Source organism: Bactrocera latifrons, unplaced genomic scaffold, assembly GCF_001853355.1.
Source record: "Bactrocera latifrons isolate USDA-ARS-PBARC rearing strain unplaced genomic scaffold, ASM185335v1 scaffold_94, whole genome shotgun sequence".
Taxonomy (NCBI): Eukaryota; Metazoa; Arthropoda; class Insecta; order Diptera; family Tephritidae; genus Bactrocera; species Bactrocera latifrons.
This window is the reverse complement of record NW_017537645.1, coordinates 968,107-986,758: the sequence shown is the minus strand read 5'-3', so window position 1 is coordinate 986,758 and position 18,652 is coordinate 968,107. Positions and strand designations below refer to the sequence as shown.

At 37.6% G+C, this 18,652-nt stretch overlaps 1 protein-coding gene across 1 annotated transcript in view; it reads right to left on the bottom strand.

Moving 5' to 3' along the window:
* Positions 1–18,652, bottom strand: part of LOC108977689 (protein timeless homolog) — a gene marked incomplete at its 3' end in the record, with an annotated part of 164,825 nt that overhangs the window by 61,621 nt on the left and 84,552 nt on the right. The window contains 2 exon segments of the mRNA XM_018947513.1: positions 7,947–8,110; positions 15,641–15,764. Of these exon segments, the coding sequence (XP_018803058.1) occupies positions 7,947–8,110; positions 15,641–15,764 (288 nt within the window).

Here is an 18,652-nt window from a genome sequence, read left to right as displayed (position 1 = left end):
AATTTTTTTTTTTTTTTTTTTTTTTTTTTTTTTTTTTTGTTTTCGTGCGTTCTTTTTTGCTTTTTAATTAACTTTTCAGTTTACATACGTATTCAAAGGAGCGAAGCAAGGCGAAAACGCAGTCACATTTTCGAAATTACTTTGCGCACATTATTTTTACTTTCATTTGTCAAACGAGCTGAACGTGTGCCAATTTCCGTGTGAATGCATTCCACCCAACACCAGCGCAAGCGCGAACCTATGTGTGTGTGAGTGTGTGCAAACAGCTGCGCATTTCACAGGAAATCAGCTTAGTGCAACATGTGAAAAACGGCGGTACAAAAAGCACACAGCGAGCGAAAGTTGACAGATAGCAGCAACAAATGAACTAGAGTTCCCGCACAAGCGGGCCCACATACATGCACGTGTATGCAAATCACACTAAAAGTGAGTTATGCACATGCAAATGCATCAATGCGGACACACACACACAAACATACATACAAATACAACTGTGGGAGCTCGCGCGAATAGTTTGCTCTTTGATGCGAATAAATTTAGCTGCTGCACACGCCGAGCAATTCGAAGCGCTGCACGATAGTGTGTCGCTTTGCGTGCCGGTTGCATGCAACATGAAAATTAAGAGCAAAATAAAATATTTGTATGTATATTTGTATGTATGTTAAGTGACGAGGCATTTGTCAAGGAGTTACGCGAATTGCGTTTACTCTGGCTTTGACAGCACACGCCGCTGATAAGCGCCTGTAAATATGCCTTCATAATGGCACTGGGTTAACACTCGTATCTGGTGCGTTAATAATTGCCACTCGCTTGTTGGCGAGCAGCGGCATAACTGCGCGAAAAATACTCATATTAATTGACACTCATCATCAGCAGTTGATAGGGTGATGCAGGGGCAACGGAAGCTAACGTTTGCTTAAACATACTTATAGACTAATTTTAGTTAAATTTAATATAAATCGATTTTTTGATATTTTGAAATGTTATACATACCTTTAAAGCTGTCTGGCTGTCTCCGGAGCGAAAAGCCCCCAACCTAATCGAGCATGTCGTGAGAGACGTAAGACACGTCTATAGTGTTTAGAATACCTGCCGGATGGGATAGACCCCGAGAGCTGAAGAGGAAAGCGAGACGCATTTGCAGACAAAAAACGAGATAGCTCAAAATGTGTGAGTAACAAGAGCTTGACAAGCTGGCCGACGGGTGTAATTCTCGAAAATTCCACGAAAATATGCGGTGACTAACAGAAGGTATAAAGATCGGAGCATACTCCTGTAGAATCCCCAAAGGTAATCTAGTGAGTGAGGCACAGAGCGTACAGAAATTATGGAGGCAACACTTCTCTACCCTGCTGACTAGCAGTGAAAGCACAACACCAGGAGATGACGAACCCGATTCCCCAATCGATGACGATGGAGCAGACCTTCCTGAACCTTGCCTGACCATGAAGAAGCAATAACAATTAACCGTCTGAAAAACAACAAAGCGGCGGGGGTCCATGGATTGCCGGCCGACCTGTTCAAACACGGCGCCGAAGAACTGAGCATACATCAGCTTCTTTGTAAAATATGGTCGGACTAAAGCAGACCCAACGATTTGAATTTAAGTGCGCTCTGCCCCATCCACAGAAAGGGAGTCCCTATAATCTGCGCAACCTACCGTGGGATAAGGCTCCTCAACATTATATAAGGTTCTACCGAGCGTGCTGTGTGAAAGATGGAAGCCCACCGTCAACCAACTGATTGGACCTTATCAGTGTAGCTTTAGAACTGGCAAATCAACAACGACCCGACATTCACCATGCGCCAAATTTTGGAAAATACCCGTGAAAGGAGAATCGACATTTCAAAGCTACTTTCGACAGCACCATAAGGAGCTGCCGTTATGCCGCGTTGTCTGAATTTGGTAACCCCGTAAAAAACATACGGCTGTGTAAACTGACGTAGAGAAACAACATAAGCACCGTCAGGATCGGGAAAGACCTGTCCGCAGCGTTCGATACCAAACGCGGCTTCAGGTAAGGTGTGCCCTAACGTGCGACTTCTTCAATCTACTGCTGGAGAAAAAATTCGAGCTGCAGAGTTGAATATAGAAGGTACAATCTTCTACAAAAATGGAAAACCTACCGATGATATCGATTTCATTGACCATTAATGGGTTCGGTGGTGAACGTGGACAAGACGAAATATTCCCTGCCATCAAACAAACAGTCGTCGCACTTAAGTCAACGTTGACAGTCGTAAACAATTTCGTCTATATTTTGGACGAATTAGTAAAATATCAAATAATGTATCAAAATTTACTGAGATAATAATACATTTGCAACATTTGTATCAACCAGTGCCATAATAAACTGGAAATGGAACTGTATTAAAATTGGTGAAGTTTAAAAAATTAGGTGTTCCACAGCGTGCTTTCATTCTAATTAGCTAACGGTTTATGAAACTTTCACGCAAAAATATTGTAAAATTTAATTTTCAACTTTGCCATTAGTGAATTGGCTTTGCAGATGAATAACGGTAAAAACAAGTCTCCTCGTTGCATGCACTTTTTGTTGCGATTGTATTGACTGTTGACATTTACAATTCCGCGTAGTGTTTTATCAGCGCAAATTTATGCTTTTACGCAATTGTTGTAAAACGAAATACTTTTACTTTTTTCATTTACGTTTTCTGTGTAAATATGCAAAAGCCGAGATTTCATTAATTAATTGCTTTGTGCGCGGAAACAAAAGGGAAAGGTTTATCCTTATCACAGTGGAAGGTAGTGATTATGACGAAGCGGAAGGTAGCAAAAATGCTAAAATAAATTATGCAAATTTAAAATTCAAATTAAATAAAAATTAATGTCAATAAATATTAATATATGTACATATATATTTATACATATGTATATGCATATGCATACTTAGGAATGTACATATATTTCAAATGTTTATTACAAAGTCCATAATTTAAGTTCAAAGGACTTTTTGATTTGAGCAGAGGGATATATTTATATATATATATGTGTAAACTGGTATCAGGGTGGCTCTTAAAAATATTTTTGTTTTTAATCTTGAGCTGGTTAAAAAATATATATGTTTCAGTGATGTTAGGGTAGTCCTTGAAACAAAATATATGATTTTTTAATATATTAAGTTGGCCCTTAAAAATTACGAGTTTTAGTAGCTTAATTTTTTAAAGAATGTCTAAACCTAAATTTTATAAGGGCTGCTCTTAAAAAGAAGTGAACGGTTTTTCAATATATTAGAGTGGTCCTTAAAAATAAAAAATTAATGCTCTAAATATCGCACCGACTATATGTTAGTGTGGTCCTTGAATCAGAAAATAGTATTTCTGAGTGTATTAAGGTGGTTCTTAAAAGAAGAATATATGATATTAATATCTTAAACAAACTGGAGTGGTCTCTAGAACAAAGTGTAGAATTTTTTAAAATATAATTAATGTTAGGGTGAACCTTAAAAAATTGCATACTTAAAGTAAGTAAAATAAGTGTACTTAATATTATATCTCATATGTTAGAGTGGGTCTTGAATCATGGTGTATTGTTTCTCAATATATTAGGATGGTTCTTAACATAAAGTATATGATAATATTATCTCAGACAAATCTGAGTGGTTTCTAAACCAAAGTGTATATTTTTTTTTAATTTCATTCATGTTAGGGTAGACCTTAAAAAAATTTGCTATTTATTTTTAAATATATTAGGGTGATTTTTAAAAATAAATTCAACGTTTATGGAGTCCTCTCTCAAAAAGTACCGGTACAATTGATAAAATCATATACTATACACTTGCATTTATAAATTTATTATAGTAATTCGCACTGTTTCTAATCGATGCTAAATTTAATATTCAATATTTTCGCCTATAGTAACAGAAAGTAAGAAATAAAAAAAATTTTCTAGTATAGAACCACCCTATTACCTCTAAATATTACAATTAATCTCTTTCTCTTCCACTTCAACAAAGTAGTCTCGAACGTAGCACACAGCACACTGAGTCAAAACATCGGCATAACAGAATACCTACAAACATCTACTCTAAGCTCGGCTTACATAAATACTCTCTTTGTATCGTTATTTAATGCAGTTAGCACAATTTCGAGCACACGACTAACAAAGCATTGTCACCAAAAATACTATATAAGGTATAATTCATAGCGCTGGTGCGCTCTTATATAGTGGATTGCAAGTAAAATATTTAAGAGCATAGCAGAGATTTGTACCAACGAGTTATGTGTGATAATAGGATTCCCTGTGTGCGCTACAAATCGCGTACGTTATGTAACTATAATATGTAAATACAACAACATTTTCATTTATAGAAATTTGTACATTTTAAATAATGAGTTGCTAACGACAATTTCAGTCTTGATCTAAATTCAAAGTAGTTTTTTATATTTTTAATATTTTGTGAATATTCGAGCCTCTAAGTTCCAGAAATAACAGCAAATAAAAAAACGTTAACTACGGTTACCCTAAGCAATAGTACTTTTCATGTACAAAAGGATCCTTAAATATCTTGATTTTGATCGGCCAATTTGTGTGGCACCTAAAAGGCTATAGTGGTCCGATCTTAACAATTTCTTCTGAATTTCGTAAGGAAATCATGTCAATTACCAAATTTTCTCACTTGATTCTGGTTTTCAGTTTGTATGCCAGCTATATGCTATAGTGGTCCGATATCAGCGGGTCCAACAAATGAAAAACTTCTTATTCAGAAAAGAACGTGTGCACAATTTCAGACATATATTTCTTCTGAAATACCACATGTCTCAACAAACACCCTTTAAAATAATATTGTACGCAGGACTTGGATGAAACGGGTTTCTTTTTTTTTTTTTTTTTTTTTTTTTTTTTTTTTTTTTTTTTTTTTTTTTTTTTTTTTTTTTTTTTTTTTTTTTTTTTTTTTTTGTTATTGACAACTAATTTTTCAATACTTATGCATTTATTTGGTTTAAATTATACATATATATGGTATAAATTTTACAACATTCATAGTAAGTGAGTTAGTGAAAGTTATTAAAGCGAGACATAATGGATTAAAATGATAATATGATTAGACAGTAGAAGCAATTACAAGAGAGCCGCAGTGGATACCACATAATACATATATATATATATATACAAATCTATGAAGGCATTAGAGAAAACCTCATTTTACAGGCATAAATGTAAATATACAGATATATATGCATATACTATATATATATATATATAGGCATTTATGCCTGTAAAATGAGGTTTTCTCTAATGCCTTCATAGATTTGTGTGCCTCGCAATATTTATGGGTTTGAGAGACAAAATAATTCAGCAAAATGCCAACGCTTAGGTTCGAGTAAATATACCCAATATTATAAACATACATACATGTATTTGCTGGCTCCGTTTGCCTGACAAGAGCCGATTAGGGGCGACTGTGGCAATGCAGCAAGAGTTAGTAATAAACGGCTACAACAACAACAACAACAACAGCAAAAACAATAACAGAATTTATGTGCTATAAACAATTGAATTATGTTATATTGTAGGCAAAAGTATCAGCAGCTTAAACAACAATAACGACAACAGCCTAGCAACCAAGAGTAGGTGAGTTCACTACGCCTGTTAGAGTAAATGGAATATCCCCGGAAAGCTGCAGCTGGGACTCAATGCGACCAGACAGAACAATTGCTACCGAGATCAAGGTTGCTTGGCATGCACACACATAGTGACAGTAAACGGCAGTGTGAGTATAACTGAGCCGGCAGGCAGGCAGTCATTTATGCCCAGTGAGCCACTCATCCATTCATTCATTCATTGATTCACATTCATTTATACATTTAAGTAAACAATCTGCCAAATAACCAACTGGAGTGCAATTAAAATTCAAGAAAAGTTTTCGACAAGTATGCAGCAATATAGCTTATAGCCGGGCTTACAACTATTTATGTGTGTGAGTGACGTTACTAGACCCACACTTATGTATATAGTGAAGCTGGTAATACTCTAAACAGATAATAATTTTATGCTCGAGCACGCGACAACAACATGTTTGCAAAATCAATTAAACTTTTCGCCGATACGAAGAGAGCAAAGTGCATGGAAATTCTAAAGCAAACTAAGACAGCAGACACAAAGACATCAGTTGAGTAACCAAAATAACAACCACAATTTTATCAGTGTAACTGCAGCGAAAGTTTTGCCACCACAGCGTCGAGATAACGAACGTGAGAGCGAGCATGTGTGGGTGATTGTGTAGATGTGTAAAGGGTAAAGGGTAGCATAGTTGCTACTAAAGCTTGGCGAGGTAAGCGATTTAATTTGATGCGAGAATCACTTGCTACTCTTAATGTTGCTGTTTTTGTAATAAAAAATGTTGTTATTGGTGTTATTGTAAAGCAAATTAATATCGCGTGCACAGTTTTTTGTTGTTGTAAAATATTATTGTTGTCGTAAAAAGTTGTTGTTGTAAAAAGTTGTTGTTGGAAAAGATAGTTGTTGGAAACCACGTTTTTTGCAAAATATTGTTATTGTTGTTGTAGATAAAAAAAATGTTGTTGTTGTTGTAATGTTTACTATGTAGTTGTTGTAATATGAAGTTGTTGTAATCTACATTGTTGTTATTGCTGTAATCTAACGTATAATAGATATTGTTATTGTTGTTATTATATAACATTGATGTTGTTGTATTATATATGTACATACATATATATATACATATATATACATACATATATATACATATATGTTTTTCTTGTTGTTTTTTTAGCCGTTATTTTCGCTTTGTTGTAATTTTGTATGTTATTGTTGTAATGTTGTTGTAGTAATTTTATTGATATTATTTTTGTTTTAGTAGTAATTGTTGTTGTTGTTTTGGCTATTACTGTTGTTTTAATTATTGTTGTTATTGTGATTGTTGTTGTCGTTGTCATAGTATCCTACCCAACTAACTAATTCACAGCTGACATTCCATCACCATGGCATCCATTGCAACGCTTCACTTGCCCTATTTGTATGAGTACGCATGGATGTGTGTGTGTATAAGCATTTAAGGCATCTCACACATTCATACCCAACAATGTCAGCAATCCTATTTAAACAGCAGGAAAATAGCGTGGCATAGCAGAGTAACTAACACGTACTATACTTACACACACACACACATACACATACGGAATATTACATATATAGTTACATGCATGCGCGGAGCGGTGCATTGTTTTCGAAGCTTCCGCAAATTTTAACAACAGCAGAGGGATTTAAACGTATACTGAAGCATTTTGTTGTAAATATGCATGTATGTATCGATAAAACTCAAATTGTGTTTATGTACAGTAAAGCTGCAAAGTTTCTGGTGTCAAAGTGCACTGTAATGCCAGTTGTTACAGTTGAGGGCAAAAGGGAGATATCAAAGTTCTTTAAGTGATAGTATACGAGGATGTGATTTAGGGCTGTCAATAGAAGGTCTTATTGCTTATATTCAGGTCTTGTTCACTATATGTTTACAATTTAGGCAGTCATCGAAAAAAACCTCAAAACATGCTGTTGAAGCAAATGAAAGCTAAATTGTTGCCTACAATTAGGCGCCAACTTTCGTTTCATTCGACAAGTTAATGGGTTCTACTGGTTCTCAGACTATCAGATATCAGCATTCTGAGGATAGAAATACTGCCCAATATTAATATTTCTCAAAAGTTTAAGTTAAAGTAGAAATCTACAATTATAAAGCTTCAGGAAGCAATCCCATACGTATGTATTAAAATTGATTGATAATTAAATGGCATGCCATGAAGAGCAAGTACAATTTTTTCTATAGGGCTTCAACATAGGGTCTCCTATACATCAGCTATACAGTGCCAGTAAACACTTAAACTCGCATATATCACTTTATTTACTTCAAGTGCTGGCACTAGTTTAGTCGTATGTGTTTATCTTTAATTTCCATCCGGAATCTACTTACTTGGTGCTATGCGCTTCATTGTAGTTCATTAACAGATGCAATATTGTCTCTCGATACTCCAGCACATAGCAGACATTATTCAATAGCATATCGAAGAGGGCCAACGCGCGATCGTCCTTAACTTTCTGCAGCGCCAACAAACTCAACAACAATTCACGGAATGTCTGTAATTAAAAACAAAAGCAAAGAAAAAAAAAGAAATGAGAATGAATAAAAGTTGGGCGCAGGGCAAATCGGAAGCAAACTCCATACACCAACACGCTTACTTATTATATAGAATGTACTATGTATGGTAAATAAAGCGGTTGGGCAAATGGTAAAATAATAAACAATTAAGTATAGCTAACTTATAGGCTAGTCTAACGGCATTATGAGGAAAGTGTTGAGTGTACAGTAAACTAAAGTTAATAGAAGAAAATAATGACGAGAGACGGGAAATGCGAGATTTACTTACGCAGAGCAAAGAGAATAAGTAAAATCTTCTGGTTCTATAAAAAGAACTCGAAACTAAAAACTTAAAAATAAATTTCCGCAGAATAATAGCGGGATTCTGTAACCAGTCTCTAGTCTTCATTTCAGACATTTTGAGGTAAAATCTCAAGTTGTGACTTGAGTGTAATAATCATACCACTAGTTTTATTCGATAACTTGTTGCCATTTGGAAGGAAAAGATTTTGACAAAAAATTGGCACGATCTGGCTTGACTGAGGCAAATTTTTCACCAGAAAAATAAAACATTATAGACAGGAACAGTGATCAAATGATTCAAAGACTGCAATATAATAACAACCTCTAAACCAAGCACTCGGGGGTTCCAATATGTGTGACCTGGTGCTCTCCCGATGGAAAATATTTCCTATTCCTATCCCAGACTGTCAATCTCGGCTTAGCCGTCGTTCGCGCCGTTCTCTCTTGAAGATATTAAGTGACCATCGATTCATAACCAGCGACCGTACACTTCGGAAATAAATCGATTTTGTTGCAATTCGGCATCTTTTCGCACATAAAAATTCGGTCCATTGGGTTTATTGCGTTAATTTGGATCGACGGTGAAAGTCTTTTTGCACCTTACTTAAATGGTTTTTAGGCAAGCGAAACAGTGCTTTCGTGACAATCGGAGTCGTCGATATTTATCAATTTATCGATATTTTACGAGAAGCACAGTTTAAATCACAATTTCTTATATAAAGAGTGATCCATTTCAAGGTTATCTACTTACAAAAAAAACACAGAAACTTCGTTCGATAGAACATTCTTTGGCATTTAAATTTTGAGGACTATCTCTTACAAATGTTGCTCGCATCTACGTCTCAGATGGTCCATCCGTTGAGTCCAATTTTCGATGACTCGTTCGAGCTTTTCGACTGGTAACTGCCGAATGACAGACGTGATGTTTTTCTACAAGCCCTTAATCAAAGCGGGATTGCCCGGGTATACTTTAGACTTTACATATCCTCACAGAAAAAAGTCTAACTATGTGATAACACACAGTATCGGTGACAAATCGCCCGACCCAAAACAGTGTTCTCTGAATAAATAAATTGATTGATGAGATGTGTGAGAAGTGGTGCCATCTTGTTGTCGCTGAGGTCAAGAGTTTCAATTTCAAGCGCCAAATAGTCGGTTATCATAGCGTGATAATCGTTGCCATAGCCGGTTACTTTCTCACCGGCATCATTTTTGAAGAAATATGAGCCGATGATTCCACCGGACATTTGTCTTCAGGTTTCTTTTTGTCCCAAATGCGGCAATTTTGCTTATCTGCATACCCTTTGCGCGAAATAGGTTTAATCGATGAATAAAATTCGGCTCGAAAACGTGGGATCCTCTTGGAACTTTTCAAGAGCCCATAGAGCGAAGCGATGTCGCTTAGGAAGGTCGAACGGTTTCAGTTATTATACAAGCTATATTCTGGACGTTTTAATTTGAGATCTCGGCGTAAAATGCGAATCTCGATGTTCCATACGTCAGTCTGAACTGGTGCGAACGGCGCCGAATTGAACCTCCACGCATTTCTTGTACATTCTCAGCTACGGTTGCTATATTTTCTAGTGATGTACGTGGTATATTCGGTCAAATATTATCCGATAATTCGTGCTGGGTCTCAAAATAGATGGTAGTGTTGCGAATGGTATGCACAGTAGGCCGATTATGTTGACCATAAGTTGAGGGAAACGAGGGAAACACATTCTTTGCAGAACGACGTTTGTAAACGATGTGCAGGCGTAAGTACTTCCGTGATGAAATGTCCAACAATACTGAATAAAAATAACATGACAGTTTGATACGACTCACGGGGGTTCTGTCAATATAAGGCTATCGAAAAAAGTAACTTTACTTGGATCGAACGTTATAATGTAACTTAAATCATCCATTGGAAAAGTAATCGATTGCTTTTAATAGACCTTATGTGTTCAGATATATAGTATTTTAAGGCGATAGCAGAATTTTCTGACGATACTTATATAGATTCTTATTAGAAATAGATTTTATCATTTCAGAATTCAAACTCAGAAGCTTTCAGATTACTAGATTATTATTGAGATCGTAAGTAAAGAAATGATAGAAAACATCAATAAAATCAATAATAAATAATTGTGTTCATTTATTGCAACAATAATTTTCGTTCCGACCTCTTGATTTGATTTTACGAAAAGTAGAAAACATTAGAGGAGTCCAAAGTGACATTCAACCAAAAAAGCAATTTGTCGGATAAATATGACATGAGCATATGATATGAGCATAGCTTCCTCAAACTCGGTATGAGTATAATATTTCCTGTTTTCAAATACTAACGAAGTTTGGGTGGAATAGACAGTCACTTAGAGCAAAATTTATTTAGAAAAGTATTGGCAGTTTGGTGGAAGTACCACAAAATTTTTGTTGAACACCGAGAAGTCAGCTCCTAGTTCATTAGTTTGAAAACTAAAGCAAAACTTTTGTACACCTTGAAGTTATGTAAGAATAAGAGAATATAATAGTGAAGAGGAAGAACGGTACAGTCTCATCAAAGATAACAACTAGTTGAGTTGAAATTTATTACCGGATTATTTTATGCAAATTGGCATTAGATTCGCTCAATCAAGAGAATGTTAGCTTCGCAACCCCAATCCACCCAGACACCGCGCAATCTAAGATGTAAAGGAGTAGAAGATATAAAGGTGTTGTTTTACAATAAAACTACTTCACGAACATCTAATTAAGCAAAACGTCGCTAAAGAAGCGGAAGTAACAGTACTGAAGGATACGAGCAATTGTGCGCATTTCTAATGAGTAGCAACCAAGACCCAAGACAAGCCAGGCGTTAGTCAAGCTATGCGAAGTAGTGCAGCAGCATGTCAAGTACTATTCACTCAAAGAGAGTGGGGTAAGCCAAGTGGTGATATATCGGGTATGAGTTAAAGAAGTTCAGATGCGATCCAAAGCCACTTATTAGACACCTGTGTAGTAAAATATGTGTTATGTGAGTTGGTAAGCGACAGCGTTGTACTAAGTATTAATTAACACAAGACCCGGTGCCGAAGACATGCGCTGAATTCGATTCGTGTTAATGAACCAGTGCGACGGCAACTAGCAAGCTTGTGGAAGTACATACTTGAGCAAATTTCGATGCTATCAACGGCGGCACGGTAAAAAGAGCAGCAATCGACACCTAATCCCAACGTGGGTTAAGTACCGGCGGGGCGGCATTGCGGCACGTAAATGCAATGAACTGCAAAGCAGCTTTACTTGGTAAATAATCTCGCTGTAAAATGCCACACGTGACTTTGCCTTAGTAAATAGTTGTAATTTTTTCGTGCTCTGAAGTATTTACAAATTACATAACAGGGTGGTCCCTATAAGATTTGGTCTAGCTGAAACAGGGCAGGAAAATTTTTAGCTGGTTGGAAATTTTTCCCTTACCTCGTCACAGCAAAACATATCCCTTTAGAGATGAATAAAAGTTAAAAATATTTCCAAGTGGGGATCGGAGAACCCGTGAGTGACTCCTAAAATCACTTACAAGATTTTGAAATACCATTCCCAGTGCTTCAAAGGCATACTAAAAAATATTTTAATGGAAATCAAAGTAATGACAATCGACGATTTTCACATCTAGCCATTGGACGGTGATCCATCTTGAGATTCAGCATTCATTATTGGATAACATTCGATCGAATAGACCACGTCCAGCACGCTATGAAGAAAATATAGCGGCCGTGGAAAATCGATTTGGCGTCGGTCGCATCAACTCGGACTGACCTATGAAAGGAGACTTGGCGCATTTTGCGTCGAGATTTTAAGTTAAATCGTACAAAATACAGCTTGTAGGAAAGCCTGAAAGCCGATGAAGCCGATGCCTGAAATTGAAGCTCTCGTTCTCGGCGACATTTGATTTAAACAAGACGGCGCCACTTAACACTCATCGCATCAATCAATGGATTTTTAAAAATAATATTTCGGCGAGCAAATAATTTCACGWTTTAGGCCGGATTGGCCAGCTAGATCGTTTGACTTACCCTATGGATATATGTAAAGTCTAAAATCTACGCGGACAATACGGTTTCGATTCAGGCTTTGGAGCAAAACATCACGCGTGTCATTCGCCAGTTACCCTGGCCGGGCTAGACGTACTTTTATTGAGTTCGAAGTAGGACCGATGTTATGCCAAGGCAATATCAACAATTGCCCATCATACAACAACAATTGAGATCCTTGCGGCGTACAATACAACAGGGATAGAGTGAAAAGCCTGGAGCGAAGTCTTGGAAATTTTTATTAACCGTAATAATAGAAAGGTCTGGGACGAAATCTTCACAAAACATGTTATGGTTCACCCTATATATATGTAAATATTATATATTCTCTCCATAGTACGACTATTTGCTGCAGCAAATTCTTTACTTTTGTTGTAATTTTTAGCAGCATACGTCAGTCTCGGTCTTTTTCGCTTCCTCCTTAATGCTTACACACAGCACTTTGACTAGTTTGAGTAGTGAAATTCCGATTTTTCTTGTTTGCTGCTGCCAACTTCTTTGCAACATTTGATTTCTTAACATACTGAAAGAAGCGCTGCTGCTTCTGCGCTTTCACTTAATAACCGTAAAATGTGATAAGTCACTACTACAACTCTTCATGTTGCTTGGAAAAACTCCAATGTAGCAAGCGCACAAATACACACACTCACCTAATATTTTAGGCAAGGAGTTGTGCGAGTAAATTTGTGGCAAGTTGCATCAACATTTAAAATTGCCACAACAACTCGGAGAGCAGCGGGAAATAGGAAGTGGCGAAGGTAAGTAAAGTGATGAGAATGAGAATGAGCAGCAAAAAAATGAAGGCGACAAGTGAATTTTTGCGCTCGAAAAAAAAAGAGATGAGCTAGCAGAGAGCAAATTGTATACACCAAGGTGCGTGATGAAATCTCTGGTATTCGCAACAGGCAACAAAGCAAATCACAAATAGTACAAGTAGCAAATGGCGGAAAATGGAAGAATGTATAACAAAGTAAAGGCTGGCGGTCTGATGGTGCATAAAACAAGTCACCGAACGAGATCACAAAAACACGGGTGATGATGGAACTATCCGCATATTTCAAAGTCAAAAATGTTCATTAGAAAACTCTCCGATATCCCTATCTTGAATAGTATATGCGATGTGTTAGAAGCTAGATGATATTTTCCGGCCAATGGACGTATGATATGGAATCGTAAATAATAAATACTTGAATAAAGGATAAGGTTGCCTCCAGGATGTCAATATACAATCCCTTCCCATGGAAGACACTCATGAAATGAGTCGGTAGACGGATTGAGAACGAAACCTAAAGTTTTGTATACACTCTACCTATTTTTCAACATTAATCACCTACACATAGTACATCTGCATATGTAGGTACAAAAAGGGGTTTCCTTGCAAGCACCCCCTTTCATGCAATTGTCTCAAGAAAAAATTTCTATCTAAGTGTCTCTCTCGAAGTTCAATTGGAGATTCCAAGTGTAGCCAAGTAGATTCCACCAGGTCGTTTAAACGGAGTGGAGGTTTTCCTCTGTTGTCCATGGACTGCGGTTTTCGGTGTTGCCAATGCGCAAAGAACCATAAATCTTCCGCAGAAAATTTCTCTTGAAAACTCAACATCTTATCGGCTGTTGCCATTGTCCATACCTCTGCACCATATAGCAGGACTGGGATGAGGGGTGACTTTACTTTTCAATTGCCTACTCAGTCCGAAGTAGCACCTCTTGGCAAGAGTTATTCTTTCTGGATTTCTACGCTGACATTATTGTTCGTGTTACTGGTTCCAAGATAGACGTAGGTATGACTGTCAGCAATAACGTGGTAGCCAAGTCGCGAGTGGGACGACTGTTTGCTTCACTCCAAGAGATATATCGTCTTGCCTTCGGCAGATTTCCTCTTGTCTAGGAAATAATAATTCTTCGAAAATTGCGTATTGAATTAATACGAATAGTAGAAATAGTAAATAGTAGAAGTACCAAATGGCAGGTAAGCGATGAAAAGCAATTTTTTTTGCAAGTTAATTTTTTAATACAATGGGTCGAGCATCACTTTGTTTCAGATCGATCCTCAATTGCTACCTTTCGAAATTTGGCATCATATTTTCCCACTTTTCTTCCGGGCGGTTCCTATAGATGCCCTGTGAGTTATCTGATAATCTTGGCATATTTTATATCATTCATTTTCTTCGTACGACCTGCCGATTTGAAAGGCAACCGCAGAGAAAAAACTGATACAGTACATAGATTGAGAGCGCGATGTTAAGTTATTCGAGAAATTTCCATCTTACCACTTATTTTCCATGTGGAAGATGGAGCCATGTGTAGAAGTTCACGCAAGTGAGAAAAGTTCTCTGAGCGTCATTCCCTTTGGAGTGGTCAGAAATGATTATTTTACAGACGGCTCAAGCAGCTCACGAATTCTGACCTAGACCAAGCCTCCTTTGCATAGCACAAAACCATTCATTTGAAGGCGAGCTGAAGTGAGAAAGCGAAATATCCCTTGCAGGGGTTGTGCGATGTCTTCAATCAAGTGGTCGGCTATAATCGCTTAAGCTTAAGTGTCCACGACAATAAAGAAGAAAGGCTCATTTTCCATGTATGGTATTTCCATATATAAATGGAGTTTTCCTCGGTTTTTGTCTTTATTCTGGAATGTTTATTTTGATAAAACTTTGGAAGCTCGAGGAAGTTGAGGTATAATATATTTGATGCCTTCTCTCAGAGCTTCATAGATATTAAACTCAAGCAACCTAAAAACTTTTATTTAAGCACTTCTACTGCTCAAATATAATATCTTATCGGAAGTAATAGTTTAGCAAATGATCTGGTATTTAACGGGTTTCTCGATTTGAAAAGCTGTCAAAAGCTTTTAAAGATAAGTGATAAGCGCAGAAAACATTTTTGAGCTTAAAGCTTTTGACTTTTCGCGGCAAATGTATGCACCAAACAAGCTGGGAAGCTTAAAGCCCTTTTCACGTGACAAAATGTTTATCAAACTTTTTTGGGGGTTACTTGATCCTAAATGCTTCACAGTAAAACTTTTTTAAAATCCGCCTCTGCCGAGAACTTTTCAACACCAGACAAAAAAAAAACCATGGAGTGCAACTAGTTTTACTCGTATTAGACGCACACATTATACCATGCATTTATAACTACAAGCACATACATAAATTAATATATTTTCGAGTGGGTACTCACCTGTAGTGCGACATGTAAGCGTTTCGCCCAGACGCGCGCCTGCTTCTTGTCGCTGATAATCATGTCCATATCATGTTGCATACGCGTAAGCACCCAGTGAAAGCACTGCACACTCAACGACTCGCTGCAAGTAAATACGAAGGAAAATAGGAAGTACCGTTAGCTAACTCATACATATGCATTAAGCAGCGTAAAAATGCACAAAGACGAGAAGTGTAAAAGTGTGGAAAAGTGAAGTAATGAGTTTAAGTGTTAAGAAATTAAAATTCAAATGCAACAACAAATAAAAAGAAGCAACGAAGTCGAGTCGCTGCGCGAAAGTAGAACTTCTCAAACGTTGCATTTGCCGACGCGTAGCTGCGGGGGAGCGCGCGGTAAGTGGCAAATACTTTGTAGTAGTTGAAGTCATTAACGAAATTACAGAGAGATACGCATAACGGTGCATACTTCAGAGCGCAGCTGATAGACAGGTGAGTCTCGACGAAGCGCAACATCTGCTCGAGTTGCTGCGAAAATGAGTCGAGGATATAAACGAAAGAAGGGGAAGAGAACTCCACGTTTGCGGTAATTACTAAAATATTTAATCCGTTGGTTGGCAGCAAAGCAAATGAAATGAGTGCAAAGAAATGGTGGGGAAAATGGTAACTGGAATTTACGGAAAACCATGGATACGTTACTTACTTTGAAAATACTTGAATAAGCGCTCTAAAAACTCAGAAAAGGAAACTATAACACCGAAATGAAAAAAATTTTGCTGTTCTACCAACTTCCGGTTACACCGGAATGAACCTAAACACTTTTATATCGCTCATGCCAGCAGAGGGTTTCGGCAAAGGAAAGAAAATGTCGTCTCAACAGATGAAGGCCCTAAAGGAAGACACAACACAAACCCACCTTTCAAGGGACGGCGCTATGAAGAGGGTTAATCAAGAAACCAGTGGCTGACAGCTCGAAAACACCGGAAGGCATTTAAGTGGGCATTGCGGGGAATTGTATAGGAAGGCTGTACCGCCTATCATGATGGTGCCAGAACCATGCATTGCAGTACAGTTCTACACTATAAAGCAGTTGCTCCGCATGGAGGAGAGAGTGTGATAAGAACAGCATTGACAGCAGGTAGCAGGAATGCACCATGTTAAACTACTTCTAGGATGGTACAACCTTGCAAAGTTTAAGGAAATTATCAACTTCCCCCGATACAAATTCCGACTCCTTGTCACGCTCTATACAGGACACTGCAGGCTCAGAAAGCACTTGTCCAACATGAGCATAGTCTCTTGCCCAAACTGCCGGATCTGCGACATGAAACAGAAAACTTCAGAAAATTTGATTGTGGATTGCTCAGAAATTTGGAGAAGCAAGCTCAAGGCTCTAGGTTTCATCTACGTGGATCCCTGTCCACATCACCTTAGTCGCGCCCAGCAGGTTCCTGGAATTTTTCAGGATATTGAACTTTTGTAACCATATGTGATATAAGGAGGACATGATAGACCATAGGTCGCAGTGCAAGAGCTCAATTTTCCTATCTATCTATCTATCTGTTTATTACATAGAGTAACAGGTGAGAGAGAACCTCCCCAGAAGTAAACTAAGGAATGGTTCCATGCAGGAACTGGAAAATTAAACAAGCTTCTTGGTATAAAAATTGCTTGATTTTAAAACTACTCATACGAACCAGACGCTCACTGTACGGGGAGCCTATAAAAGAATGTTCTCTTGTAAATTTAAAGTGGTGAAATTACTATGGAATAATGATCCCAGAAAAATTGAAATGTTTTTGTGAAAAGCCTGAAGAGTCTCTCTTGTATCTAGTTAAAAATCACTTATTGGAATTCTTTATATTCCCAAAGTGTTATTAGAAATTCAAACCTACCATCAATACTGAGCGTTAAAAGCAAATTATTCACTTTAGAAAGCTTTTGATTATTCACGCCATTATAAATTATTCAGGTACTAAGCCAACGGGGGGCGCGAAAAATTTATGATATTAGGATAAATGTGAGACCGATCGAAACCGCAATTCTTTTTCAGACCAAGGTTGACCAAGCCACTACAAAAACGTCGGAGGTAAGCACAAAATCCCCAGAGATAAAGCCAAACCTTGCCTTGCCTCAGCAGAAGAGACTTTGAAACCAAAAGATCACAAAGCAGCTAACCTTCACAAACTAAACTCGTCTGAGCTCCTAGTAAGTCATGCAGACAAACAGTTCGTAGTAATTCTAGGCCTAAATCGTCTCCTTATATCGAATACAAGGCTCAATCGGATGGGTTGTGTATAGAAATTGTCGACACGATTCTTTCGACAAATCAAAACTAAATTTATTGGGTTGCTCGAGAGAGTAGAACTTCCATAGATCTTTGTGCCTAACACCACCTAAATTGTCATAAGGTTTTCGACTTTGAAACGGTCAATGCGATACTGGATGAGAGCGGCATCGACGTTTACTCGTATGATAGACGTAACGTAACGTATATGTATTTCTCCAACTTGCAAAGCTTTCGGTTGCCTAAACGCTTACTTCCCTCGAGACACTCACACCGAATGGTTACAAACTTTATAGCGTTCCATCATCACTGCGCCACGATGAACCGCACAATCGAACAATGCACGAAACAAATTTCACTGTTATTGTACACAAATTTTGTCAGTTTTTAATTTTATTTTTTGTTGAAAAATTTGCAAGAAAATTTCTTGTAGAAAATGACTAAACACAGTGGTTAGCACGCAGCGCTCTGGTGGAGGAACTTAAGGAAAACCCCTAAACAAATTGCATTAACGCCGACAGGCAAAGTTTTGCAAACTACAAGCAACAACCAGTTGGCTGCCCACACAAGACTTTCCTGCCGAAGTTTTCCACAAGTGGGTGAGCCAGTCGTCAGAGCGGGTCTTAGTCAATTGGTAGACTTCATAACTATTTGGCACAGTTGAGCGAAGCAATGTCACGCAACAAGAAACGAAACGAAAGGAATAAATAAACGAATGTAGGAGTTGCTGGTTGTAGCTGAGGGCGC